At 53.8% G+C, this 26,389-nt stretch overlaps 4 protein-coding genes across 4 annotated transcripts; 2 read left to right on the top strand and 2 right to left on the bottom strand.

Moving 5' to 3' along the window:
* Positions 1 to 989: 989 nt before the first annotated feature.
* EV422DRAFT_572412 (uncharacterized protein) lies at positions 990 to 17,773 on the bottom strand (the record flags this gene model as incomplete). The annotated part of the gene is made up of 7 exons (XM_053073119.1): positions 990 to 5,927; positions 5,997 to 7,702; positions 7,754 to 8,006; positions 8,074 to 8,610; positions 8,673 to 13,934; positions 14,009 to 17,020; positions 17,132 to 17,773. The coding sequence occupies 7 exons, from the start codon at positions 17,771 to 17,773 to the stop codon at positions 990 to 992; spliced, it is 16,350 nt and encodes a 5,449-aa protein (XP_052920794.1).
* Positions 17,774 to 19,259: 1,486 nt separating this feature from the next.
* EV422DRAFT_341919 (uncharacterized protein) lies at positions 19,260 to 20,661 on the top strand. The gene has a single exon (XM_053066469.1). The coding sequence runs from the start codon at positions 19,647 to 19,649 to the stop codon at positions 20,610 to 20,612; it is 966 nt and encodes a 321-aa protein (XP_052920793.1). The 5' UTR covers positions 19,260 to 19,646; the 3' UTR covers positions 20,613 to 20,661.
* A 799-nt stretch (positions 20,662 to 21,460) lies between these two features.
* On the bottom strand, positions 21,461 to 22,256 carry EV422DRAFT_341780 (uncharacterized protein). The gene is made up of 2 exons (XM_053066468.1): positions 21,873 to 22,256; positions 21,461 to 21,801 (listed from the first exon to the last, which is right to left on the bottom strand). The coding sequence occupies exons 1-2, from the start codon at positions 22,117 to 22,119 to the stop codon at positions 21,557 to 21,559; spliced, it is 492 nt and encodes a 163-aa protein (XP_052920792.1). The 5' UTR covers positions 22,120 to 22,256; the 3' UTR covers positions 21,461 to 21,556.
* A 2,121-nt stretch (positions 22,257 to 24,377) lies between these two features.
* On the top strand, positions 24,378 to 26,156 carry EV422DRAFT_610749 (uncharacterized protein; the record flags this gene model as incomplete). Its single annotated transcript, XM_053073861.1, has 4 exons — positions 24,378 to 24,651; positions 24,734 to 24,904; positions 24,988 to 25,214; positions 25,348 to 26,156. The coding sequence occupies 4 exons, from the start codon at positions 24,378 to 24,380 to the stop codon at positions 25,735 to 25,737; spliced, it is 1,062 nt and encodes a 353-aa protein (XP_052920791.1). The 3' UTR covers positions 25,738 to 26,156.
* Between the last annotated feature and the right edge of the window lie 233 nt (positions 26,157 to 26,389).

Raw genomic sequence — 26,389 nt, 5'->3', positions numbered from 1 at the left:
ATTCTGCGCAATTGTTCTTCCGGCGCTTCTGTTTTGATTTTTTTCCTTGGAGGCTCCGTCGTATTGCTATCCCGAAGGTAATCGGCCAATGCTTCTTCGGGCGCTTCTCTTTTTATTGTCTTTAGAGGCTCCACCCGTTGCTATCCAGAATGGGATCATGACCAGCCGGTCGCCGGGAATGTAGCAGCGGCATGCGTGGCTTTCCTTTTTGCTTTACGTCGTAATGGGAAGGCGTTTAGCGTTACGGCAGGTATGGCACAGAACTCGTTCAGGCACTCCCTGTCTCACGGCTTTGTTGCACAGGGTATAAACGTAGAGTCTCGTGGGAAGTCTTGCGCAGGGTAGGCTGCCTTCGTCGAAGGCGGCCGAAAGAGCAGAAAGTAGCCCGGTGAAACAAACGAGGCTTTTCGTTTCAACTCTTTTAAACGCGCAGAAATCGTGATTCCTGACGAATTCGGCAGAAGGATGGGGTCAAGCGTCGACGGCCCAAGCAGCTCTTGGCCAGAGATCGCAGGCATACAGCAAGATCAAACGAAGTCGGTTCCCCAATGGACTTTGCAAACCGACTCTGAACGCCACATCGCTCGTCTGGAAGGCCACCTGGCCCGCGTCAAGAACCACCAGCGCAAAGAGAGGGCGCCGAACGTCACTGGGTTTGTCGGTGAACCAACGATGGGGAGCGACTACGATGGAGACCTTTCTGAGGCAGAAGTGTCCTCGGCTTCCTCGGGTTCTTTCTCGGTTAGCTCGGAAACGGGACTTCTTCGCCCGAGAGAACCCACGGGCTCACTGTGGTCGTTATGGACGTGTTGCTGCGTCTTCGACGAGAAATCTCCACAAGACAACAATCTGTAAACACACTCGTGTGATTTCCTGCCAGTAACGCCGGCAATCATATGATATTCTCTTCTAGTTTAAAGTGATGGAAGCTATGTACATGTTGGAATATGCTAATTAATAAGTTATGTAAATATCTGCCGAAAAAGCGCCTACGAGACGAACATAAAGTACTGCCTCAGGGTATCTGCCAAAACTTCAGGGAGATGCTCCACATCTTTGACCACGACGTAGTAATCGAACGGGAATGTATCCATATACCGGTTCATCTGCAGAGTGGGTCGACCGGTGGCACGGTCGGTGCCGTACGTGACGTTGGTCATCTTGACGATGGAATCCTTCTCAGGACGGTTGTCGAGGACGATGAAGACGACCATGATGCGTTGTTCTGCTGCTTGGCGCACCAGCGCTCGTACGAGTTCGTGATCTTCGCAGAGCCCGTCAGACAATACGAGTTGCAGCTGCCAGAGATCCGCACCGTTCCCAGACGCCATCGACCGGGCGTGATCCAAAACCCCCATAGCGGTCTCCATCATACTTTGCACATTCGTACGGTCTTGCCCGAATGTGAATCGTCGAAGGACATCACCTCCCGCTTCGTCCGAGAACGGCTGGTCGAAAGGATGCAACAAGTTGATATCTTCTCCAAAACTCAGGACGGAGACATCGCCGGCCTCCAGTTGCGTGAGAGCCTTGGTGATGACAGCCAGCGACTCGTAGGCCAACTGCACGGAACGCGATTCCGCCATGGACCGCGAGTCATCGATTGCTATCATGATCTGGTACGTGCGCTTGGACGGTTTCGTTCGACGCATCCAGATCTTGTCCTTCTTGAACTGGGACGCGATATACGGAATGATCTTGCGCATATTGAGGCGTTTTCCGGTGCGATAGTCTCCCATGAGTTTGGTAGCAAGAGTTGGTTCCAAGATCAGCCGTAATTGCTCACATAACGCGTAGGATAGATCCCTGGTCAACGTGATGTAGTTCCGCCACAGCTCCTGGGCTTCCACCGGGTCCTGCCCGCTTTCCCGCCACTCCGCAACCGTCCGCTCGAGTTCATGTCTGAGCTCTTCGTACGCCTTCGTGTCCAGAGACGGCAGGATCTCCTCATCGTCCAATCTGTCTTCTTCTGACGGTGGTTCTTCTTTGCCTGATTGCCGGGTGTCGTCTGTCACAGGTAATGCATCCGTGTCGTCAGTGTCCATGGCTTGCTCGCCGTCCACCTCCTTTTTGCTGGATGAGGGTTCCTCATCATCCTTCTCATCAGATTGGTTCTTGCCCAGATCGATGGCGCCCGATGGCTTTTCGTTTCTGGTTCCCGATGGTCGGTCCGGTTGGCTCTTCTCGATGGGCTCTTCGGTGTCGGGATCCGTTTCCGGTATCACTTCATCGGGATCATCAGCATCGTACTCCGCTTCCTCCTTATCGTCAGCCAGCGCCTTCGTGTCCATCTCAGCCATCTGCTGGGCAGTGGCATCGCCCATTGCTTGTGCATCAGCCGATTCCTCATCTTCCTTCACAAACTCGAAATCCATTGCTTCGTCACCGATGGCCTCGTCTTGCTTTTGCTTGGAGTCATTGTCAGGCTCGTCCGAGGGGGAGTCGGAAATGTTTTTGAGGCGCGAGAGCCACTTCTTCAAGGCGTCACCGACACTCCTGCGAGGGTTGGGATCGCGGTTCTCCGAATTTCGCTGTTCCGTAGGTGTTGACTTGGCCTGACGATCTTTTCTATCGGTGCCTCGGGCACTGGAATCCGCATTGGCATCCGCTCCTTGCTCCGCCAGCTCTTCATCCATAGTTTCGTTTTGCATATTTGCCGAGGATTTCTCGCCCGATGCGCCTTGTACCCCAAACGGCTGCGTGCTCTGCTCCACCGCATCATCAACGGCTTGAGACTGGTCCTGCTCAGGCCCTTGCTCCGTTTGTTCATCTTGTTGCGCTGGGGGCTCCTCGACTCCGTTTGCTGATTCTGGGATGTTTTGCTTCTCGAGGTCTTCCGCAACCATCTCTTCGGTTTCGTCTTCAGGTTCAGCCAGGGACTCGGGCTCCGGGTTGCCTCCTTCCTCCTCGTTGGCTTCATCTGGGAGCTGGAGCTCGTCTTCCATGAGGTCGGAATCCGGGTCTTCAGGACCAATTTCCTCATGGGAAGTTGTTTCCATGTCGGCCTTCGTTTCATCGTCACCACCACCTTTCTGCGTCTCTGTCTGGTCTTGCGTGTTTTCGTCGTTCTCATCTGCATCATCAATTTCCATCTGATCGGGGAGATCAGCGTCTTCCTCTTCAGCCCCCTCTTCTTTCGGTGGTTGTTCCTCCGGCTGATCGGCCGGCTTCATGTCAACCCCGTGATTCTCTTCGTACTTGTCCTCATGATCCTCGTTAATCTGATCATCGTCTTCGCCATCGTCTTTTTCTTCCGGAGCGGTATTCGCATCTCCCTGCTTATCTTTCTCGGGCTGGTTTTTCTCCTTCTCTTTATTCTGCTCATCTTCCCCTGCATCCTCTTTCGCCGCCATCTCTATTTCTCCTGCAGAATCCTTCGCCGGAGCATCCTTTTCCATCTTCTCATCTTTGCCATCTCCAGCTTCGTCCTTATCATCCTCACCCCACATCTTTTCATCAAGCACCTCAGCGTTGTCATCTATATCGCCCATCTGTTCATCAGCTTCTTCACCCTGATCGTTGTCTTCGGCATCGTCGTCGTCTTCCTGATCATTCATATCGAGGTCCTCGAGCTTGCCTTCGAAATCGGCGTCCATCTCGATGCCGTCATCCTCGTCCTCGATCTTCTTGTCCGGTTCAGGAGCGGCATTGTTGTTCTTCATCTCTTCAACTTGCCCCTCATTCTCGATTTCGTCACTGACATCCTTCTTTCCCTCTCCTTCCCCGATGCCAGTTCCCGCCACGTTTTCGCCTTCATCGCCCTCATCCTCGTTGCCGTCGTCCTTCTGATCCTTCGGTACACAGAATCCATCTTTGAACAACGATCCGAATGTATTGCACAAGATGTACGCGAGTTTCAGAGTGGACTTGTGATGCAGAATGCCCTCAAACAAGCGGTATTCGAACGCGAGCAGATACTGAGAAAGTAAGGGGTACACCGAGATCAGCGTCTCCAGGTGTTCCCGACTCAAGTCGTCTGCCAAACGCACGTTCGCATCCAAAACTCGTGTGACATGGCAGACCGCTTCGAATATCGCGGCCATGGGTCGAGACGCAGCGTGAACACACAGTTGCTTATGTGCATCCATGAAATGGCGCTTGCGCAGACCGAAGTCCTCTGCTTCTTCGTCAACAATCTCCATAGGTGTCCCATTCGCATTCGCGGTTGCCGTTTTCTGCAGGCCCTGGAAAGCCACCAGAATCGTCTTGACGAGGGCATCAACGCTTTCCATGAAATCACGCGACAAAGCACTCTGTTCATCACATTGCTCAGGTACGGATTTGACGATCTCGTTCGTCCGCGACGTCTGTGCTGCGAGCTTGCTCCTTAAAAGCTCAGCCGCTTGCTTGGGAACATATGCTTGAACCCCTGCCGTTGAGGAGAAGTGCTCAATGCTAACCACCAATTCGCCAACGGTACCGATTCGTTCCGTTGCGGCATGAACCATGTCTTGCACCGCCATGGTTGGAACGCCATTCACGACGTGTCGCGTGAAAGTAGTGTCGACAACCTCCTTCAATGTGGTCAGGACTTGTCGGCTTTTCTCCAAGGGGTTGGATACTATCGGTTGATTGCCAGCCTTCATGTGTGTCGTGTACAACATGCAAGCTTGAGTCACGACTAACAGCGCTTCATCAATCAAGTCCTTTTCACCGGAGAGGAGATCGACGACGACACGGCTCGAGGCGGGTCCATCTCTTCCCGTCCTGGTCCTCGAAAACAAGACATCCATTTGTGCGCCGATCGCTTTGAGATTGCGGAGGCTATCCGCTGACGCGGCGAAGACACGTCGCTCCTCGATGCTCTGGTGCAACAGATGCTCCAGGTAACTAACGGCCTTTTCCACTTCCGATCGAGACAGGTCGGCGGAGGCAGTGATTTCCAACTCGCGCACCTTCGACATTTTCGCGACCACCCGGTAGAAGTAATGGTCAGCCTTCTCCCAAACATCGGCAAGATCCTTGCCCAACCAAATCTGTGCGTCCCTTCCCGAAAGCAGAAGTTTCCGGTTCATCTTGATTTCATGCAGTGTGCAGATGAAAGACGACTCTCGCTGCTCGAGATACTTTTGAGTGCAGCGCGGAGAGAGTCCGAGGAAAGCGAGGTATTTCAGGAGGTCAACGAGGGCCATCTTCCGAACGGATTGCTGACTCTTCGCCATTTTGGACCCTCCTTTGAGGTCGGCATTGATGGCTTGGAAAGCTTTGATGCGTTCAAGAATAGTCGTGGCCAACTCATCCACCCCTTCGCTCCCGGTCTGACCGGCGTGCTCGGCAACCATAGCCGAGCAATGTTTTTTCATCCTCTTCACAAAATGTTCGATCTTGGAAGTGGTTTCCGAAGTGCGCGCTGGTGGTCGAGCTATGTCTGTTGCAGTCAAGCCGCTGACCGGTGTCATGGCAGTGATGTTTTCAGCGGCTTTTGCCGTCCGCGAGATGAGCGACGCAAGTCGATCTTGCGCATCCTCATTGGATATTTGAAGAATGTCGTGGAAGGCAGTCACGGCTTGTCTTACCGGCAGATTGAGAATAACGCGGTACCGTTTAATGAATTTGTTCAGGTGGTAATGGGTCCGTTTCGCGCTCTCTTGGAGAGCATACACGTTGACGTCCTTCCACGTTGCGATCTGCACATATCCATTCAGCTCCTTCCAGATTGGTTTCCTCTGTTGCTCAATCGTCGATTTCACTTGGGCCACGAACAACGAATAGTATCGGAAGACGTTATGCAGAACATTGGCGACCACTCGAATACGTCGTTGTGCGCTATCAGTTACGGTTGGCGCGACAGCTAGCAGATGCTGATGGAAGACGTGGATCATATCTAAACGAGTTTCGAATTGACCCAGTGCTGATCCCAAGCAAAAGTGATCCAAAGTGGCCAGAAGATCCTGAACAGGAAGATCCTCGGTGGTTTCGCCGTTGACCTAAGATCAAAAATCGATTGTGATTAGCTGCTACGGTGATTTACTGATGAATCGACTCGAATAACCCACCTGAGACTCAACCGCAGGATCCATAGCAAGACCGAACACCGTTTTCCACAGATGGAACCAGAGACCACTCGCATCCTGTTGACTCTTCCTGTCTTCGACTTCCAGAAGTTCCCGCCAGCTCTTGAGCTCCAACTTGCGCCACTGTACGATCAGTAAAACGATCGCGTCCATATGAACCTTCAAAGACACATCCCGGCTAGCGTAAGCCTCCCAATCTTGACATTTCTGAAGCAAAATCTCTAGTCCGGTTAACAGCTTCATCACAGGAGCTGCCACAGAGAAAGACACAATCCTTTCGCACAGTGCCGAGATTTGTCCCAAGACCGCATGTTCCGGCCATTGTGAGAGTAGCTCGCCAACTCGGCCATCGAGAGCCGACAAAAGATCGAGAATCCTTCGCGCCTCGGGAATGTTTTCGTCTCGATAGAAATCGTATTGGCCAGCAGCACCGTCTGCTTCTTGCTCAGTGTCACTGCTCGCGGATACGAAATCTCTCAAGACGGTAGCGGAGGCGTAAAAAAGTCCTCCATGGCCGACGACGTCTACGTCCCTTGGAGGAAGCATGCGGAGAGCGCGCACCAGTCGTGCTCCACTCTGGTAAGACTTCATGAAAGTATCGTGCCAGATCTTTTCAATGCGGACCGCATCGTTCTTCTGTCCGTTCCACGAAGCGACAATGTTTCGGTGGTGGAGACGAATGTCCTGCGCGATCTTCGTGTCAAACTCAAAAACATTTTCAGGAACGTCGGTGGTTTCTTTTTCGTTCGCTGCTGCGGTCGCGTTGCCTGTGTCGTACTCGGCATAGAAATCAGGGAACCGCTCACGGAATTCTACCTCTTCCAGCTCGTCTTCCGTCAGGAGGTCATGCTTTTGCTCCTTATACTTGTAAAGCTCAGCGTCCGTTTTCGCTTTGTCCACTTTGCGTTGCTCAACTGCCGACCAGGTGTCCACCAGGTTCGCAAATAACACATGCGTAGCTTGTAACGTCGGGAGAGACACGACCGAGCGAAGGTGAAGCGACGCTTCTGCTCGGGCCAAAAAGGCAGTCACGATCTCAACGTTATGCTGGTATTGTTGATGAGCGTCTTCGACCGGCATCAAGGATTTGTAATCGCGCAATTGGTTTTCGAGATTATCCAGACTGCAAACATCGATGAACCTGATGGTAGATTTAACAAGCTCCTCCGTCGATACTCTCTCCGCTCTCAACCTCTGTCGAAGAGATTGCACCATCAGGCGAAGTCCGTACTTCAGCTGATACACCCCCAGGTAAATGGGCTGCAAGATGTCGCGGTATAGCGGGTACTTGGTCTCCAACCTGTCGACAAGCGCCGCAAGCGTGTCCTGCAAATGGCTTTCTTTCGCGAGTGCACCCTGGGCGAGAGTGTTTTGCGACAGGTCCTCCATCAAACCGGAAACCGACTGGTCGGCGAGAATGTGTGATCCCAGCTGTCTCAAATCGGTAATGATTTCCTTCATCTGCGGTCTCTCTGGGCGCAGAGCTACACGAGCCGCCCACCCCTGACGGCGCGACGTCACTTTCTTCAGTCGGGAACGCAGCTCTTGAGTGAGTTCGTTCTCTCGGTTCCCTGTCAAAAGTCGATCAACTTCCGAGCGGACATGTAGCTCAGCCCGCAGAGTAGCGGCATTTTGCTCCATGAACTTCAATTTCACCGCTGGCCCAGAAGCAGGATCGACAGGGATGTCTGGAATGTAAGAGCGAAGGAATGCCATTGCATAGCAAACCCAAGCTTTACCGCGCAGGAACTTCTCGTCCGGCTGCGTCGGGGAGCACGAGCTGATGGCCGCCAAGCACGGGCGCATGTAATGAACCAATCGAGAACGAGCCACTTGGGAAGTGGACATTTCCAGAAGGCTAGACAGCTCTGCAGCGTGAGATGTGCCCACGGTTGTCTGGCCGTCAAGTAGAGCGTCCTTCATCAGATTTACGAGCCGCATGATTTCTTGATGGATGTCAGAAGTGAATGCCTTCTCGTGATTACGAAGGAACTGTAACAGTATAATTGTCATCAGTGGACGTCCTTGCAAGCGAACTAAAACAGCATCCGCCACGTACCTGTGTAATGTTTGTCATCAGCATCTTCATGTCCTCCACAGCGACATCGATCTTGTTGCTCGACGAGAGATCGGAGGCCAAGTAGTTGGTCACTCCCCGTAGCTGGTTGACTTTCCCCGCGTATCCATAAAGCGGAACATCCCGGGAGGCGCCGGACAGGTACAGGCAGAATCGACTAGCAGACCCTCCCTCAAGCATGACCGGCCCTCCATATCGTTGATCGCTTGGTTGCAAAACCGTTTTGCCTCGGATGATGTCGAGGACATCGCAGTTCAAAGCCCGTAGTGCATCAGAGTCTTCCATTTGCTCTGCCCAGAACGAGGAGCCGTTACTCCACAGTGCACGATGCCAGCGATACGAAGCATCGAGGTGGATGGAAACGGCGAAACTCCGGAGCTCGTTGTCAGTCAGCGGTCCGGACTCGCATAACCAGATGAGCCTTTGCATTGGCTCAATGTCTAACGGAGCCCGCGAGGTTTGCGCTAAAACCATCTGTTGGTGACGTTTCATTGGTTCGACCAGCTGCGACAGATCCGCCTGTCAATAAGAAGCATGGTTAGCGACTGAACGGTGAAGTAGATGTGAAATACACCATTCACCTTAGTAACACCTCCTGCCACGACTTCTCCCAATCGATTCAAGATCACCAGCTCCGAGATGAGCGACGAGGCATCCAGCAGACCCCACAGTCCCAGCTTGGACGCTCTGCTAGCATACTTTGTGACGACGTCTAAAGCGACTCTTCCTCTAATCTCCACCAGCGACGCGGCCTCAATATGCTTATCGGCGCTGATAGCCTCGGCGTCCGCCTCGATCTCAGAAGTGAGCGAACTGATCCTCCCTATGACCGTTTCCGGAACTCGTTGCAAAATGTTCAGGAACTCAGCCTTCCCTGACGCTCCGGCATCTTCGTTCAAGTAGTACAGAGTGGCAACACCGTCCATGATGCTCTTCTTCACGACTTCATCGATCAAGAGGGCCGGGTGGCCAACTCCTCCCCAGAAATGAGGGAAGGCGGCATTCCAGATCTGAAACTGCTGATTGACGCCACGAAACGCCTGTTCCAGATCGAACAGCTCTCGGTCCTTCAGCACTGACACGGATCCCCTCTTCCACAGCAGGCTCATCCCCTCGAAGCCATCCGCCCCAATGAGGTCCAACGCCTGTGCCAAAATCGTGTTCAGCTGGATGACGTTCTCGTCACTGTCGTTTTTCACGGTGCAGAGCTCGCACGCGGTGCATGCTTTCCGCAGGCGTCGCAGAGCAGTGAAAACTTCCTCGAAAGGAACATCAGGAGACTGCAGGCAAGTCCACAACACATCCCGCTGATCAAGGATCGCCTCAACCTTCGACATGTTGGCGGTGATGTAAGCGTGATAGTCTTGGTGCTTCATCCAATGTTCGAATGCTGCTCGAAGCGCTCCCATCAATGGGTAGAGCGTGGCGACTACCGGATGCTCCAACTCGCTTTCACCAATCTTGAGACAGGAGTGGAGGCGCGACTTTTCCAGGACGCTGATTTCGACGCCGAGTGATTGTGCCGCGTTTTCATCCGTGACGTCGATCCAGACCAGTCGTCTCGCGAGGTCCTGTAACCGCAGGGCATCCACATAAGGTCGCCACTCAGGCCGTTCCTTGACGATTTCTCCAACGCGGAGACGAAGATGCCTGAGATCCACGGGTAACTGTCGCAGCGCTTCCGAAGGAACCACCGCCTCTCGGAAAACCTGCAAATCCGTGCTTGGCATGTTCAAAGCAGCTTCTGCGAGCTTCAAAGCATGATTTGCGATTTGATCCTGTGCCTGAACACTGCCCGCCACGTGGGAAACCCAAGTCTTGCGCACTTCGAGACTTCCAGTGGTGGTCCCCTCGACGAACACCTTAGCGGCAGCCAAAAACAAAGCAGCTCTTTCACTCGTGTGCGGGTTTGTCGCCATGAGGAATTGGAGATACGCTCCATCGACCGCAATCTGCGCTAGCTCAGACTCTTCCAGCACGAAGTTTCCGGATATAAATTGCGGGAATATCATAGGCGCCGCAAACCCATCGGACGTACGCAGGGCTTGATGTACGATCTCATGAGCTCCGTCCCGTACCTCGGCGAGGGAAGACCGAATTGCATCGCTGATGGAATCGCCCCTTTGAGCGCGTTCTGCCGCCAAACGTCCTACCATCCCAAGCTGTCGGATGTTCAGAGCGGCACTCTCCTCTTGAGCCTCGGTACTACTGGCAACCAATGTCGAAAGCGCTCCACCGCCAAGAAGTCGACTGCGATCCGCTTCGTCGTGGTTCAAGATGTCGTCCACATATATTTCAACACCACGATTCCTCATCGCACGACTGACTTCTCCGAACCGGTCATCCAAGCACATGAAGATACGGAACCCGTTCCGCTGCCCAACAATGCGGATTTCGCCGGAAGCGTCCAGTCCCCTTTCAGTGACATTAAGGACACCACCAGACTCGAGTAAGGGGTTCAGACGATCCAGTACACTGGATGGGCAAAGATTGACGTTGTCGAGGAGAATCCAGTGTCCTTCCTCCATGGCCTTGATGAGCGTACCGTCCACCCATTCAAAGGTACCATGTGTGCCGTGGAGGATGGTGTCTTCGTACGCAATGATGAGGTCGCGAATGCTTTCGAAGGTCGGCAACGAACGTTCGATGAGGTCGATGCGCAGGTGAGAGACTAGGGCTTCCAACCGTCCTGCAAAGTCTCGCAGACCATCGATGCTGGTCTCATCAGTCGAACGAAGTGTGTCCCACTCCATCATAACCTGCTTTCCCAAGACGACCTCCTCATTACCCCCAGCGACCAATTGGCGGACCGCCACTTCCGCAACTCGATGGATCGCCTCAAATGTCGCCTTCCGCCGCCGCACTAGATCAGCTTGCTCAAAGCCACCGAGCAATTCAACACTATCCACACCCGGATTCATACTAAACTCCTTGAGCGTGACCCCACACATGCCCGCCAACAGCCGGATAAGGCCCGTTTTACCGCTGCCAGCAGGCCCGGTAAGGATCGGCATGTAGCCCATCTCAACACATTTCAACAACGTTTCCAACGTGGGTAGAGCGGATGGAATGACGTGAAGGCGGTCGATTGGCACCGAACCTTGTGTTCCGTACCCGGCGCGGTTGGCCCTTCGCTCCATCGACGCGGCTCCGATCGATACAAGATTATCCGTAACCCTCCACTGCGGTCGTCGGAGCTCCTCTGGGCCGTCACCGAAAACATCGTCGAAAAGCGCGCGAACTTTCTCCCTATCCTGTGGTGTGCGCATCCTCTGTGCGTACATCATTTCCAAAAACAACCGCGGTTGGCCTCCCGTCTTGACCAGATCTACCCACCGAACCACATCTCGAAGATTGAACTCCCACGGTGCGCCCCGGCTTCCAAACCGCATTTTCTCCATCGTCTCCTCCTTCATGCGCTCATTGAACCGCACCAATTTCTCAATAGTCTCCACCTCCACCCCGGCGCCAAAAACGCCAGACACGATCTGCCCCACGTCCGCTTCAGTCAGGGCTTCAACGTACACGGTAGTGAACCGGTTGACGAAACTGCGCGGAAGTCCTTTACGGCCTCCACCTTGTCCTTGCGGATTCTGTGCAGCGAAGACACGGAAGTTGGCGCCTTTCTTGAACACTCGGTCGAGCTCGGGCACATAGACTTCTCCACGATGATCGAGACACGCGTTCAGGCCTTCCAACACCTGCTGGGACGCCAGATTCAGCTCGTCAAGGAGGACCCACTCGCCTCGCTTCATAGCGTTCAAGAAGGGTCCGTCTCGCCACGCGAACCGGCCAGCATTTCCAGTACCCTCTACCGGTAAATCCGTGCCGAAAAGATCAGTCAGATCAGTCTGCTCTGACAGGTTGATACGCGTCAGATTGAAACCGGCCAGCTGAGCGAGGGTCGTGACTAGCGATGTTTTGCCAACGCCGGGGGTTCCTTCTAGTAACACAGGTTTGGCGAGCTGCAAAGCCCGAAGAACCCGCGAAAGATTTCGCAGCGTTGTCGGCGCCATGAAGGAGAATCGCACCTCCTTTGGCGGGATAGGCCCCGTCTGTAAGTTGAAAGGAGCCACTCCGAACCTATCCCCGTCAGTAACAACGCCCACGCCCTCACCAAACTCGTCCACTTGCGACTCGCGGCTGATAGCGCTACAGGCATGCATCAGCCATCCCCTAACCTCCTTCCGCATCTCCTCGATCCCAGAGACGACGCCATACGCCGGGTTGACACCGATACCATCGACGACCACCATACACCCACCATGCAAAAACGCCTGCTCCAGCGTCAAAACCCCGCTCGTCGCCAACTTGGTTATAAACTCCACCCACGCAAGCACATCACGCAACGAGACGACCGCATCGCGTGGCTTCCTCAACCGCGCCGAGAACCAATCGTAGAAATCCATGATCCACGTCGAAAGCACCGTCGCCCGTTCCTGTTCCACGCCCCCAATCGTCAATTTCTTGACAACGAGTCCATCCAAATCATCCCGGCTGGTCACACCAGGCACCCAGACTTCACAGAACCGATTGCGAAGCGCAGGTGAGAGCTCCTTCTTCCCGTAATCACCTCCAGGGTTCATCGTGGCCAGGAAACGGAACCCTTCGACAGCAGATAGGGATTCCGCACGCCCTTTCTCGGAAAGGAGGAGAGATTGCGAGGGTTCCAGGACGCTGTTGAGGCGTTCGAGTACCGAGTCGTCGGCTAGGGAAATTTCGTCGAGGAGGAAATGGGCGCCTTCCCGCATGGATTGCGTTAGGGGGCCGTCTTTCCACATGAAGAGGGTGTTGCAGCGGTCTACCATCTCTTTTGCGCGGTCGATGGCGGCACGGTCGGTTTCGTTCAGAGTGGTTTCGGAGGCGATTTTCAATGCGCGGAAGGCTTCCTCCAAATTGTCTTCACCGCTGTCGATCTGCAATAGCGCCCGACAGCTGTTGATCGCTTCCCATGCCTCCGCCACCTTTTCGTCGCGCCCGCGGATAGGTCTCATCCCCCCAACAAAATCAGCCACCTCGCTGCCTTGATGCGCATTTACGATCCGAAGCTCCTTCCCGCACATGGCTGCCACAATCTGGCATACAGTCGTTTTGCCCGCTCCGGTCACACCCACCAACAGAACGGGCTCATTGTGCGAAACACATTTCCACACCAACGTAAACAGCCGTTTCGTCGTAGGCGTCCACACCATGTTATCAACAAGCTGGGCAACCTCCGCGTTGTCCAGCCCCTCTCGACGAACCTTCTCAAACCCACGCTCATAAAGCGCGTCGAGATCAATCTGTACCTTCATCTCCTTCTCAATAACCTCCTTCACAATCTGCCTATCCTCATCGCTCCGCATCCGTTCACCTAGCAAGCACCACCCTTCCTCCGCAAGTTCCTCATACCCGACACTCCCGCGACCCGCCCATCGGAACAAATCACGCAGCGTGACGAACCCATGTCGACCTTCAAACACTCGTCCGCGGCCTCGTGTGGATTGCAGTGCTTTGTAGACGCCCACGACCTTCTTTGCATACGATGGTGCGATCGCACACCGTTTTTCGAGAATGATGTGCAGTTCCGCGGTGGGGATATCGCCGAAATGGATCTCGAGGAACCTGTTTCGGAAAGCGCGGGATAGCTGTTTACGGCCGCCGTAGGTTGTGCCTGCCGGATTCTGCGTGGCAAAGAGCATGAAGTTTGGGTGGGGGCGGATGGTGGTTTGCGTTTCGGGGATGAAGAGTTCGCGGTTGTCGTCGAGGAGACGGTTGAGGGATTCGAGGACGTCGGAGGGGGCTAAGTTCAGTTCGTCGAGGATGAGCCAGTGGCCTTTTCGTAGAGCGGTGACAAGGATTCCCTGCGAGATTAGAGAACTGGTCAGCAAACAAGTAAACGGTCCCAGCTGGCGAACGAGAAGGAAAGAAAACTCACCTCCTGCCAAACAAGCCTCCCACGACTCCCCCCATCCACCTCCTCAGCCTCACCCCACCCCCCAATATACTCCGCAACCTCCGTCCCCTCATGATTATTCACACGCACACACGTATGCCCCGTCAACCGCGCAAGATACTCAACCATACTTGTCTTCCCCGCACTCGTCGGCCCCTGGATCAGCACCGGGTATTTGCCGGACATAACCGCCCTCGCAAGATGCGAAAGGTTTCGTTGCACCGTCGGCGTGATGATGTACGTCTCCTCCGCCGGGTCCGATGCTGCCACGTCACCAAGGGTCAGGTAGTACCCCTCAACCCCAATATGCCTCTGCACCTCCCCCTCCGCATCCGGGTTCTTCACCCCCCGGTTCAAGTTGACCCCCTTGCCAACCGTCTCCCTCAACACAGCCTCCATCTTCTCCCGACTGGCGTCTCCTAGCCCCGTTCCGAAAGTCATGCAGCAACCCTCCCATAGGCCGCGGCGGAGTCCCCAGATCCCCTTCACGATCGTCCCGACGGCGAATGTGAGCGCTCTTGCAAGTGTTCGCATGCTGTAATGTACGCGGTGGTCCGCCCCGTCGTATACGATCCCTTGTGCGGCGTAACCTCGGAGGGTGGTGTAGAACGTGGCAACGTCGACACAGATATCTTCCCCAGCCTTAGCTGGGGGGAGGACGGTCTGGAGGTATTGTTTAACAATACTAACCAGATCCCCAAACGTCGCGTCGGGTGCGTCTACCCAGATCTCCGTGAATCGGCCCCGCAGGCCTGGTGAGAGCTCTTTCTTGCCTGCGTCATTGGCGGGGTTCATGCAGGCGAATAGGCGGAAACCGGGGTGTCTGTGCACGGGCTCGGTGTCTCCCCGCTCGAGTAGGACAAGGCTGGACGTCGCGGAGGCCAACAAACCCGTTAGACAGTCCAACGTCTCGGGTGTAGCCAGGTTGATTTCGTCGAGGAGAATCCAGTGCCCCTCACGTATCGCCTTCACCAACGCGCCCTCGATGAAGGAGAACAGCAACGACGCCGATATTTTCTGCTGCGTCGCGTCAAATGTCGCGAGCGTCTTCCCAAATTTCTGCCATTTGTATTCCAGCTCGGCGTCCAGGACGCGTTTGTCGCTCTTTTTCTTCTTTTTCGGCAGTTCGCTACTGCTCAGTTTATCTCCCCGCATCTTGGCGAAGATATCCTCGGCCATCTTGACGCCCATCTTACAACCCTTCACAAAAACAGCCCATCGCGCGTTCTTGAACGATTTTCGAATCCCCTCCAAGAAAGCTACGTTGGCTTTCGCCGAGAACGTGGCGGCGAATATCTGGTCAAATTCCGTGAACACCGACGCAGCGAGTGCTTTCACGTCGATGGGTTTGAACCCGCCCAACAGGTCGCTAGAGTCCGACTGCTGCGACATGTTTATGACGGTGAGCGGGGTGTTGGTCAAGTAAGCGAGATGCTGCACGACCGTCGTTTTCCCCGTTCCCGTTTCTCCCACGAGCAGCAAGGGTTCTTGATGCATGATGCTGGCTGATAGACTTTCGAGCAGTCGGACGCTGGATGGTGTTGGCGCATAGGGTCGTTGATTCGACACCTGAAGCGGGTCGCGTGGGCGCACAGGTAGCGCGACACGTCCAACAACAACCGTCTCCTGCCCCGCCTGCAAATGCGGGACATGCACCTCAGTGTAGAACTGTACACGATGAGGCGCCACGCCGAGCACGGCGCCGATCTGTTCCAGCGCCTTGTCGCGGAAGGCTTTGGTGGGTATCGAGTTGATGAAGCAGTCGGCGCTTTCGCGGAGGACGTCTTCGCGGATGGAGAGGGGGAGGTGGAATTCGCCGTCGATTTCCATTTTGTGGGTATCGGCGGTGCGGTGCTTGGTGGCGGATTCCACCCTCGTGCACCATTTGATGAGGTCCCGCAATGACACTTTGCGGCCACCCACGCGTTGTTTATCTTGGTAGAGCTTGTTGACGAGTTCGAACGCGGTCAGGATCTCGTCGGTTAGGCGTAGTTCAGTCAGCCCGGGGAACCTGCTTTGAATGACTTCCACGACCTCGGTCTGGTCCAGCGCCTTCACACTAATCTTGTGCCACAGGCCCTCCCCAGCAGCAAGAGTACGTGCAGATCGGTGGGTGCCGGTTGTCCGGGTCCCAAAGACCCGGAAACCTTCTTTCGCTATCACCCGCTCGCCCCTGCTCGCTACGAAAAGGCAGTTCGTCTCCAGCAACGGTATCAGGACACTGATGACTTCTAATGGTGCCTGGTCAATATCTTCAAACAGAATCCATCGCCCTTCAAGTACGGCCGTGGTCAAAACTCCAGGCTGCCAGCGGAATGAGCCAGGGGTCGACGTGCAGATGTACGTGCCGAGCAGAACCTTAGCGTCTGTCTGATCGCCCAGATGGATCTTCAGCAGGGACCCATGTCGTCCGAGTAACCGCGCTGCCTCTTCCACCAAAGCCGTCTTTCCCACGCCTGCTTCTCCCTCCAGCAACGTGGGCACATTCAGGGAAACGGCCAATCCAATTCGGTGCAGGTTGCGTCGAGTCGTCAGCGTTGGAACAAGCGAGTGACCCTGACGGTGGGGATCAGACGGAAGGAGGATGCCAGCCATATCCACTGTCGCAAGCGATAGATCCGACGTGGTGATCACGATGCTGTTGTGCCTGCAATCCGTCGTCTCCTCAGAGGCCTCCATCAACATGCTAGCTTCCTGCTCTGCATCCACCTCATCCTCTATTATCCTCAGCAGACGAAGCTCCTCCTTCGGATCGGACGCCTCCGAGTGGCGTTTGATCATTTGATTCCGTTCAGCGTCCGACATGCCCAGAACCACAGCCATGATGTGTGCCGAGTATACCCGAACCCCGGCATCGGCGTGTTGTAGGATAGTGATGATGGGTGTCCATGATATTAATGGGACAAATGTCAAGGGATCCTTTCGAAGAAGCCGATACAGACTGCGAACGAATGATCGCACGCGGATTGTTGACGGTATGTTCGAGACAAGGTGCTATAGTCAAGACAGAAATTAGTCGGACTTTCATACTCTCTCATCGAGGACAAAAGCTCATCAACCAACTTCAAAAAGATTCATAGTGCTTGCTAGTGTAAGGCATCGCACCGCGTAAAGCGTGACTTGCGGGGCAGTCGGTAGGAGGATGGAAAAGGCAAGAAGTATCCGTTCCAAGTTCTGAGCGTCCGTATCCCTCTCAATGGAGCTTCGAACGATGTTTCCATCCAGATCATGCTTTGGACTGGCGCCCGACCCACCGGACGCTGTGTCCTCATTGACACAAGTGCATGTAGAAGTAAATATCCTGCTGGCCCATGCTTTATCTTTGAGTGCCAATAACCATCGCCCGCAAAGATCGACGAGGAGAGCACGGAAATGACGGATGATGGTGGGAGTGCAGCAAGGTCGCAATAATAAGGAAGCGACGAGGTCCAACAGGTGCTGCACTGGCAGGGATGATTTCTGCGATCCGGATGAGATTACTGATGTGAGAAATTGCAGTTCGGTGGAGGATACACATTTCTTCTGGGAGGCTGGCTTCGATAGTGTGGTTGAGACGGTTTGTGCATTGGACGAGCTCTCCTTCACCCACTTGATGAGTTGCACAAGAGCCGGATATATATCCTTTTCGAACACAAGCTTTTCTCCGTCATGATATAGTGATTCGACGGCTTGCCCTTCAATGGCGCCTCCAAGTCCCGATGCCGATGCGATGCTGTTGTCGACGGCCGAGACTGCGTATTCGGTCATTGCTAAGAGCCCAGCGGTTCGAGAGGACGTAACGCTGGCCTGTCCTCAGAAGCCGAGCGACCTGAAGATAGAGCAAAAGGCACTTGCTGCAAGGTAGCAGAAGGCCAGAAGTAGTAAGGTTGCTGATACTCGCAGTCGACCTCTCGAACGCTGATGATTCGTAGGTATAACGGGAGTTTCCAGCTGTGGAATTGCCAAAAAAAAAAACCAGCCCTTGGGAAAACTGCGAAAAATGCAGCGGGAGGGGAAGCGCGAACGAACGCTGAGTTCTGCAGGCGACGCCTCTCATTGGCTGGCATCTCGTAAGCAAACGCATTCAATTCTGACCGGGTCACCTGACTCTGCACTTAATCTGAGCGCAATCCAGATTCCAAGCCCCAGAAAGCCTGCGCGTGAGGCGGGAGACAGAATAATGATGTCAATTGGAAACTCCGGCGCGCCAATGCTGTCAGTGGGCGCAGCGTAGACGTCATTGGCACGGTATTGGTACAGTACGTTGGTATTGGAGTTCGGAATATAGTCCCAAAACACTAGTAGCGCCATCTTCATAACCCTCCACACAGGCAGTTGCGGTTGGATTCATTGGAAAACGTATGGGCCACCTCAGCGGGTAAGCACCCATGTTTGCGGCCAGATATTTCCATGGCTCTGCTTCTGCTTCCCACCGGAAGTCGGCCACTCAGATGATTGCAGCTTCGACTTTGTCTCCCGTTGCCATCTGCCACCGCTCGACGGTGACGAGAAGCAGCATGCTGAAGGTTTGAGTTTTCTTGAGTTATCGACGACGCCGAGGGGAGAGCAAGGGGTTAAATATCCACGACGCAAGTGAACAGGCCAGTTTTCAAGCCGGCTCAGCGGGAAAGGAGGCAAGAGATGGGGCGGTGTAAAATGACAGCACGATGATGTGGGCGTCTTTTCCCTGATGCCGAACGACGCGTGTGCATGAAAAGCGGCAAGTGACCTGGTGGTGACTGCGTTTTTCAACAGCAATACTATGCAAAAGGTCCATGCATCAGCCAAAAAGGGGGAATAAATACCGAGTCCCAGCCGCAAACAACCATGGGCTTGAATAGAAACGCATAGCCGGACGGCGGTCATAATGATGACGGCAGTGATGTGGAAATGAGCTAATGGACAGGGTCACCGTGAATATTTTGAAAGTACTAGACAGACTCCGAGAAGTGCATGTGCAAATCATGCCGCCGGCGCCACATCTGCGTACGGGAACCATCCGATTTCATGAGGGATTCGCACTACTTCACATAGTGCACCGCCGTTATGTTGCTAGGGAAGTCGCAGATCGTGGGGCGATCGGCAAAACGTACCGAGGGTCTCCCATTCCGTCATTATTGAAGAACGCGGAGGCCATAGGAAGTTAGGAACCCATCCCGTGGTAAACTCGCCAGCAACCCCTTTTCGACATTCGACGGAGCAGGCGACGGGTTTGACACAGCCAAGTCAAAGGTGGGTGGGGAAAGAGAGACATCCATCCCCTCGCTGAAGTGTCCCGGATACCATACGTATATATAGAGCCAGGCCTGATCCTGCGCGCTCTGAGTTTCCTCCAACAAACCCTCGCTTCTCCCACTCGCATACCGAAATCCATCTTCGGAAGATCTTCCCTTCGGCTACTTCCAGTATTTACGTCCGAAAGCTTCATTCTCCGCCCAGCGTTCCTCCTTCGTATCCTTCGAATCTGCTTGCGCTGCGTTCCTACTCGTTCGTCGCCCATCCTGCATCGCACATTCAGTAGCTCCTCTTGTATCCTTCGTCGTCGCCCATACCTGCAACCGGCGGACCTCAGCAATCGACACACATCCTTCACAATAACACAACCCATCGCACGTCTTCAACCATATCGTCATATTCGCTCATGCAAGCCGCTCAAGATTCCATGGATCCCATGACCCCCGCCTACGAAAACGGCCCATACCCAATGGAAACCGAGTCCCCATCAGTCGCTCCAGTAGACTCCTCCAGGACCTACGACGGCCCCGATCTCGCGAACGCCCCCCGCAAAGATTCCACAACCTCCTCCAACGGCTCGGCAACCGAGTCCGATTCCTTGTTCCAAGACCAAAAGTTCGTTACATCCTCGTCTCCGCAGCAATCATCATCATCGGTCCTCAAGGCGATACCAACTTACTTGCAAAAGAAGCCCATTCCGATGCGGAGCGACTCTGACGCACTTCTCGAAAAGTCGTTGGGGCCTCCGCTGTTCTTCTTTGCCGAGATGGACGCGTCGGTGTATAACAGTTTTTGCGAACTGCTTGATCAGACGGAGCCGACGATCGGTCAGCTGCACATGAACCCGGAGGTTACGGAGGGTGCTAAGTACCTGTGCATGGTTACGGATATGGTGTGGGCCGGGTTCCTGTACAAGTTCGTACTTGACTACAACTTGACGTTTGGGGAGGGCGAGCAAGTTGTTAAGTGGCATGGACGTAGCCCACCTGTAAGTCTCCCATTGCCTCATGCTCTCAACTTTCCGAATAAGAATCTTCGTCTCATGTCGTTTTCTTCTCCTCTAGATCATGGTGCCTCCTCAAAATTTGCCCGATGCCCAGAAGCTCTACGCATCCTCAAACTTCCGGTTAACAACCATCCCCCAAGTCTCCCGCGCCGTGTCGTAAACCGTCGCATGATATCCCGCTCCGGTCGATCAACCCGAGCACAAGCATACCTTCATCTGAGTCGATACGAATCTGCTCATCGCGACCAAGAACAACACCTCCCATGTCGCCGGATACTCGTGTCCTTGCGCCGCAAGTTCCTCAACAGCGACAAATCTGTGTATAAGGCGGAGAACGGGGGCGCACAACGTTGCGATGTGAGCTAGTCCTCCCAACTACACTTTCCCCATCGCAACCCACCTCCGATATTGGAAACCCCCGGACGTTATCTGGTGGCATCGTATCAATCAATTTTGCATCTGTTTCACTCTTTTATTGGTAGTTTGTCGTCGCCATCCATCGTGGGCTTGAACTCTCTTGCATTGGGGATGCTCTCGGTGGAGGCGAGCTGTTTAATAGAACATCTTTGCAAAAGAAGTTGGTTGGTTGTGCTCAGCCTTATGTGTCCATGTGATAATCTTGGGACGCGTGCAGACTTGTGCATTGTTTGTGAATTCGTTTCATGGGCTACCGCCGGTAACCGTTCGAGATTCGATGGACGGATCGAACCCCGCTGGGAAGGCCGCCGCGGACTGGAAGGACAAGGGAGACGGAGACGTTTGCCGCTGAGGACGTTGCTGAAAGCTGCGAACACGAGAAACGGTGCTTGGCCTCGTTTCGCTGCTTGACGGATGGCCACAGTGCAACTGCAGACAGCCGGCGCGGTAACGTGGATGAGTGTCGTCGATCACTCTGTCCTTCGCCATAAACTAAATCAAGGTGATTATCGATAGCGGAATCATGTCGGCATCCGTAGAAGGACTGCGAACCTCAGCCTTCTTGTTGCGAACCATCACAGCGTCGAGCTTTCGCTCCCAAATACATTCAAATAACATTGATACGCCATTCATCAACTCAATGCATTAAAAACATACATGGGCTCGAATGCTATCAGCTATGCAAAAAATGGTTTGTATGATATCAAAACACTACGCCAAAAGGTATATGTAACAGAGATGCAGGGTATGTGCGATGGTATCTACTGAGCAGAGACGATGAGGTTGATCACGCCCTTCTTGGAGTGAAGCAGGCCGTGGGAGAGCTCCGCGACGACTTCCTGTTCGCCGGCGCCGGTGAGTTCGGGGGTGATCTGTGAGGGGAATGACATATATCAATTGCGAGCTAGGGTGATTGGCGTGTCAAGGGTGGTACGAACCTTAGCAGTGCCAAGCTTGTCGTCCGTTCCAACGTCCTTGTCGTACACTTCAACGTAGATGGTACCGCCGGGAGTGTAGTTGGGGAAAGTGAAGGCCTCGTCGAACACGGCCTGCTTGCCCGCGCCCTTCTTCACGGAGGTCTGCTCCCAGTTGGAGCCGTCGGCCGAGACCCTGACGTACAAGTCGTTGCCACCGAGGTCTGTGGTGGAAGGGAGATTTGGTTAGACACTGAACGCTTGTTGCCATATAGGGATCTGGCGGGGGACATACCATCCTTGTCCTTGACGCCGGCGATGGAAACAACGCGAACTCTGAGAGGCATGATTGAGTTTTGTTTGGGTGGTTGGGTTTGAAGGTTGGGTTTGAAGGTTGTGTTTGATTGCAGATGCTGGATGAGAGGGGGGAAAGGTGGGGAGGCGCTCCTTTTATATGCGAGCCATCCCCCTTCTCTCGTCCTTTTTGCCTTCGAAGTTCGGCCCGCGTCCGACATAACATTCGTGGCGCATGGTTTCGTCATAACATGACGTGCTTCGACGAACAACGATCGGAGCTACCACAAGTCATGTGCCTCACACCCGAGTGATCTTTTCGGAACGGTCTCGGCCTTGCGACATTGCATCAGGATGGGTTGGCTGTAACCGATTATGTGTGCATAAAGCCTTAACGAAATTGGCAACAACTTGAACACCGCCGCCATCCGCCGGAGTTCTCCTCATTGGTCTTCAACGTCACGGAATTGATAGTACTGTACAAACCGTCTATCTTACAACCTGTGGCCGTACTGCGCTCCGTCAAGGCTGCTCGGATGCGAGCACCTTTTCAACATGCGAACGAGGTGACGCTCTCAAATGAGACGAGCGCTTCCGCCCATTCCGAGTCGTGGCTTGCCATCCATCCGAAGCCTCATGTCAGATCGTTTACGTCACAAGAGAGCCCAATGTCGGAATGTTGGGATGTCCTGTCCTAAATGGACGCGACGCGTTTTTGTGCGAGGGAGGACTGGACTGACAGTATCGCGCTCACCGGCTCCAGGGCTGCATCTCGCTTTCGTACCGCACAGAAACCAATGGCCTCCATGATTCCATCTCCAGCAGAGTACAGCACTAACGGCTCTCATGGAGATTTTCACGTCGCAGGCACTGTGCGGACAATAGGGAGGAGTTCCAAGGGAGAGAGAAGGGGAGCAAGCTGACACCTGGATCTGGAGGCCTATTGACCGATACAGAAACAGTCCCGCGCAACGGCCTTGACAATTGAGGTGAGACAGCGTTCTTAGGCTCATCATTCTCTATGAATTCATTAGAATCCAGCAGAGCCCCATGAATGAACGTGTGAGGTAAAACGGATGGTGGGATCCTAAAATGACGCGCGAAGGCGTAAGTCATGACATGTATGACTGGCCTCTTTGAGTCTGCTGATGACTTGAGGAAAATAGAAGGCTGGCTATGGACCATGAGGCTCCATCGCTACTGGAAGTCCCAGGAAAGCTAGCGCTGCAGCGTCTCTTCCGAAAACAAGGGGCAATCCTCATTCAGGAGCTCAAGGAAATGACAGGATGTCGGTCGCCTGTCAATTTCTGTGATTTATAAGCAGCTCCGCTTCGTAGTTGTTGTCAAAATCATCGAAGCTTGAAGCTGGGAACACCTCAGTGGGGAATGCCATCACTCTCTTCCGCTCTAGTTATCCCTTGTACACAAAATAGCGTCCAACGAACTGTCTCAACCCTTTGAAAGAGGTCGCAGAGGCCCCATTCAGAACTGTAGCGCGGGTTGTCCTCATCAATTGCAATGGACGGACCCTGACAAACAGAGTTAAGGTTACGTAGCTCAAAAGACTTCTGACGTTGTGTTACATAAACCTCGCCATTAAAATCATTCCAGAACCCGCCCATAATCTGCTTCTTTGCTATAAGCAATGAGATATCCGGCTCCATTGATTCCACGGCAACAGAAGCTTCGTAGGAGAACGCAATTCCACGGGTTTACACCCACACATCATGCCAACGTAATCTTACATTCTCTCCAGAGATATGAAAGGTGCATTCTCCTGGTTCTTTTTGAGTTACTTCGATTTAGGTTTGAGACACTGGAATCAACAACTCCGCTCCGCTGCTTTGGGCACATAGAAGCTGGTATAAAAAGCCCGGACGAGCTGGACTTGTCTTGCCAATTTCCTGTTCTTCTGCATGACTTGCAACTGCACTCGCATCCCATATTCGAGTTCGTCCAGTATAGGACGACACAGCTTCTTTCGCTTTTCAGAGCCTTTACATCGCTCCGACTCGGCAACGACCTCTTGTCCCACAAATCCTCGAACATCACATTCTCGCAACTGCACACTGATTCCGAAGTAGCGCTAGGCGCTACATACACTTCATCTGCGCTGGGCGTTCTTCAACACAATTTCTGCACCTCAAACGCTCACATACACACATCACGAGCAGCAAATACCACCCAGACGCCTCAGCTGAGGCCGTTTTCGGAACTCAACGTGCATCGCTCGATTTACTTACACACTGAACGTACGTCCAACGACATTCGAAACAGCACTAGTCGCTACATCATTCACTCTTAGGCCTCACCGCCTTTACAAATTCTGCATTCCCTACGGTCTCATACACATCCGACCAGTTAGCCAGCAACTATCATAAAGCGCAGTTGACGTCGTTTCGGACCCAACCAACGAGACACCGCGTACGTCTTCCCACCATCCCCAGTCATCATCCAACACATCTACACATCTACACATCCGCACACCCAAACCACAAACACAAAAATGGGCTGCACATCTTCCAAACAAAAAGGCCAAGTTTCCCCGGTCATCGACCCCAAAGCGGGCACGACACCACAAACACAGCCAACCGCCGAGCCACAAATGTCGCAAATGGCGAAAGCGTCCAACACCATCAGTCCGATTACGATAGATTCGCAAAATGATCAGAGTCCTACTACGAAAGGAGATAAGCCACGGAGCGCGGGGTCGGGATCGGATGGTAGAAGGGATACAGGGAAAGCGTTGGGGTCTGCATCGGATGTTTCTAGGAGTAAAGGTAACTGACAGTGACGACCTTACTGCTGCTACGCGCTACAATGTACTCACAAACGGCGGACACCTCCCTTTTGTTTGTCTAGGCGAGATTGCACCACTAGACAAACCGCTCATGCCTGCAATTCGCAGCGGCAGCGGTAAACCATCGTCTGCGCCTAATGCTGCTGTTGTGGGCCCTCAACCGCAAAACATCGTGGTCGCTACCGCTACGGGGTTGAACAACAGCTTTCCTGATGTTCCCTCCTTATCCAAAGGTAATCTTCATAGACCTCGAATTGCAGCTCCTTGTTAGACAATCGTCGAGCACCTCTAACCCCTCCCACCCCATGCCTCACAGCAGCCGAACCGCACCGCCCCGTCGCCTTCGAAATCCCGCTCGGCGACTCCCTTTTCGGCCCGGCCACGGAAGGGAAGCCAAAGCCCGCGCGATCCAATGGCAGCATCAACAACACGGGCAGGTTACCGAGCTTGGGAGGCATGATGACGGAGACGATGCAGATGAAGTTGGCGAATTCGGATGCGAGGTGGAAGGTGAGGGCTGAGATTGATCGGGTGCTTGATGGGGTGCGTGTGTGATTGTTATCTTGCCCTTCTTTGCGGTTGGATGGGGGATGTGCGATATACTTTTGTTCCGAATCATTATCTCAATGGCATTGTCTCACACATACACATCCTTTCACCTTTCTCATCACCATAGGAAATGGACCAACACGAACAAGACCTCAAAAACCTCAAAACCCGTCGCCGTCGTCACGGCTCCAAGCCCGAACTCAGCTCCGCCGCGCGCCCCAAGACCCGCGAAGGCGGCCGACCCCCACGCCTCACCACCTCCACCCCGTCCCTCACCTCTTCCCTCAGCCCCGCCGAAGCGGAGGCGGCCGACATCGCGTTGAAGCAGCGGTTATTGGAGAAAGAAGCGCAGGCGCAACGTAACCGTGCACGCGAGTTGGAAAAATTGCAAAACAAGTTGGCGAGGATGGATGAGCATGTGAGGAGGGTGCAAGAGAGGAAGAGGGAGTTGGAGAGGGAGGAGAGTGAGGGCGGAGTGGAGGTTGAGAGTGGGAGTGCGGTCTCTTTGGTTGTTTGAGATGGGACGGGATAGCATTATTAGAAGGGGTGGAGGTGGACAACATTATGGTGATTGGGGGCATTTGTGGGTTGCGTTTGGGGCGAGGAACATGAGATGGGAAGGAGAAAAGGGGGGGGGGGGCATTATTGACTGAGTGACATGGAGAGGGGGAATGATATGTGCTAGCAACATTGGTTCCCTTTCTATGAAAAATGCGTATATCTGAAGACCGGTGGATTGTACCGGGGACGAAAAATGGGTTGTGGTTTATACGAACGAAAGAAGATGTATCGCATCATGGAGAACATAGTACCATTTGCCCAAGCCGACCGGCGAAGGATGTACGTCTCCTATGTCTGGCGGACGGAAGAAGCCTGATTTGCCGCCCACATGGCAAACAAACCGGCTGTGGGCAAGACGAGGGTAGCGTTCCAACACCGTCGTTCGTCCGGCACCACCGCCCACCTCGCCATATGATTAGACCATTCCCCGTAACAATTTTGGCGGTACCTGCGGCGATTTATAAGTCTCGCGGACCACCAGGTCATACACTATGTCTAGCCTATGTACTGTACGCGTGGACGGGGAAAAGTGTCACTCTGGATCTGATTGGACAAGCTGGACACGGACCGTTGGGCGGTTGGGAACTTGAGACTTCTCCAGACAGTCT

Source organism: Fimicolochytrium jonesii, assembly GCF_025526975.1.
Source record: "Fimicolochytrium jonesii strain JEL569 chromosome Unknown EV422scaffold_45, whole genome shotgun sequence".
NCBI classification, from domain to species: Eukaryota; Fungi; Chytridiomycota; class Chytridiomycetes; order Spizellomycetales; family Powellomycetaceae; genus Fimicolochytrium; species Fimicolochytrium jonesii.
Note: the sequence above shows the minus strand (reverse complement) of the source record. Positions and strands in the feature narration are given on the sequence as shown.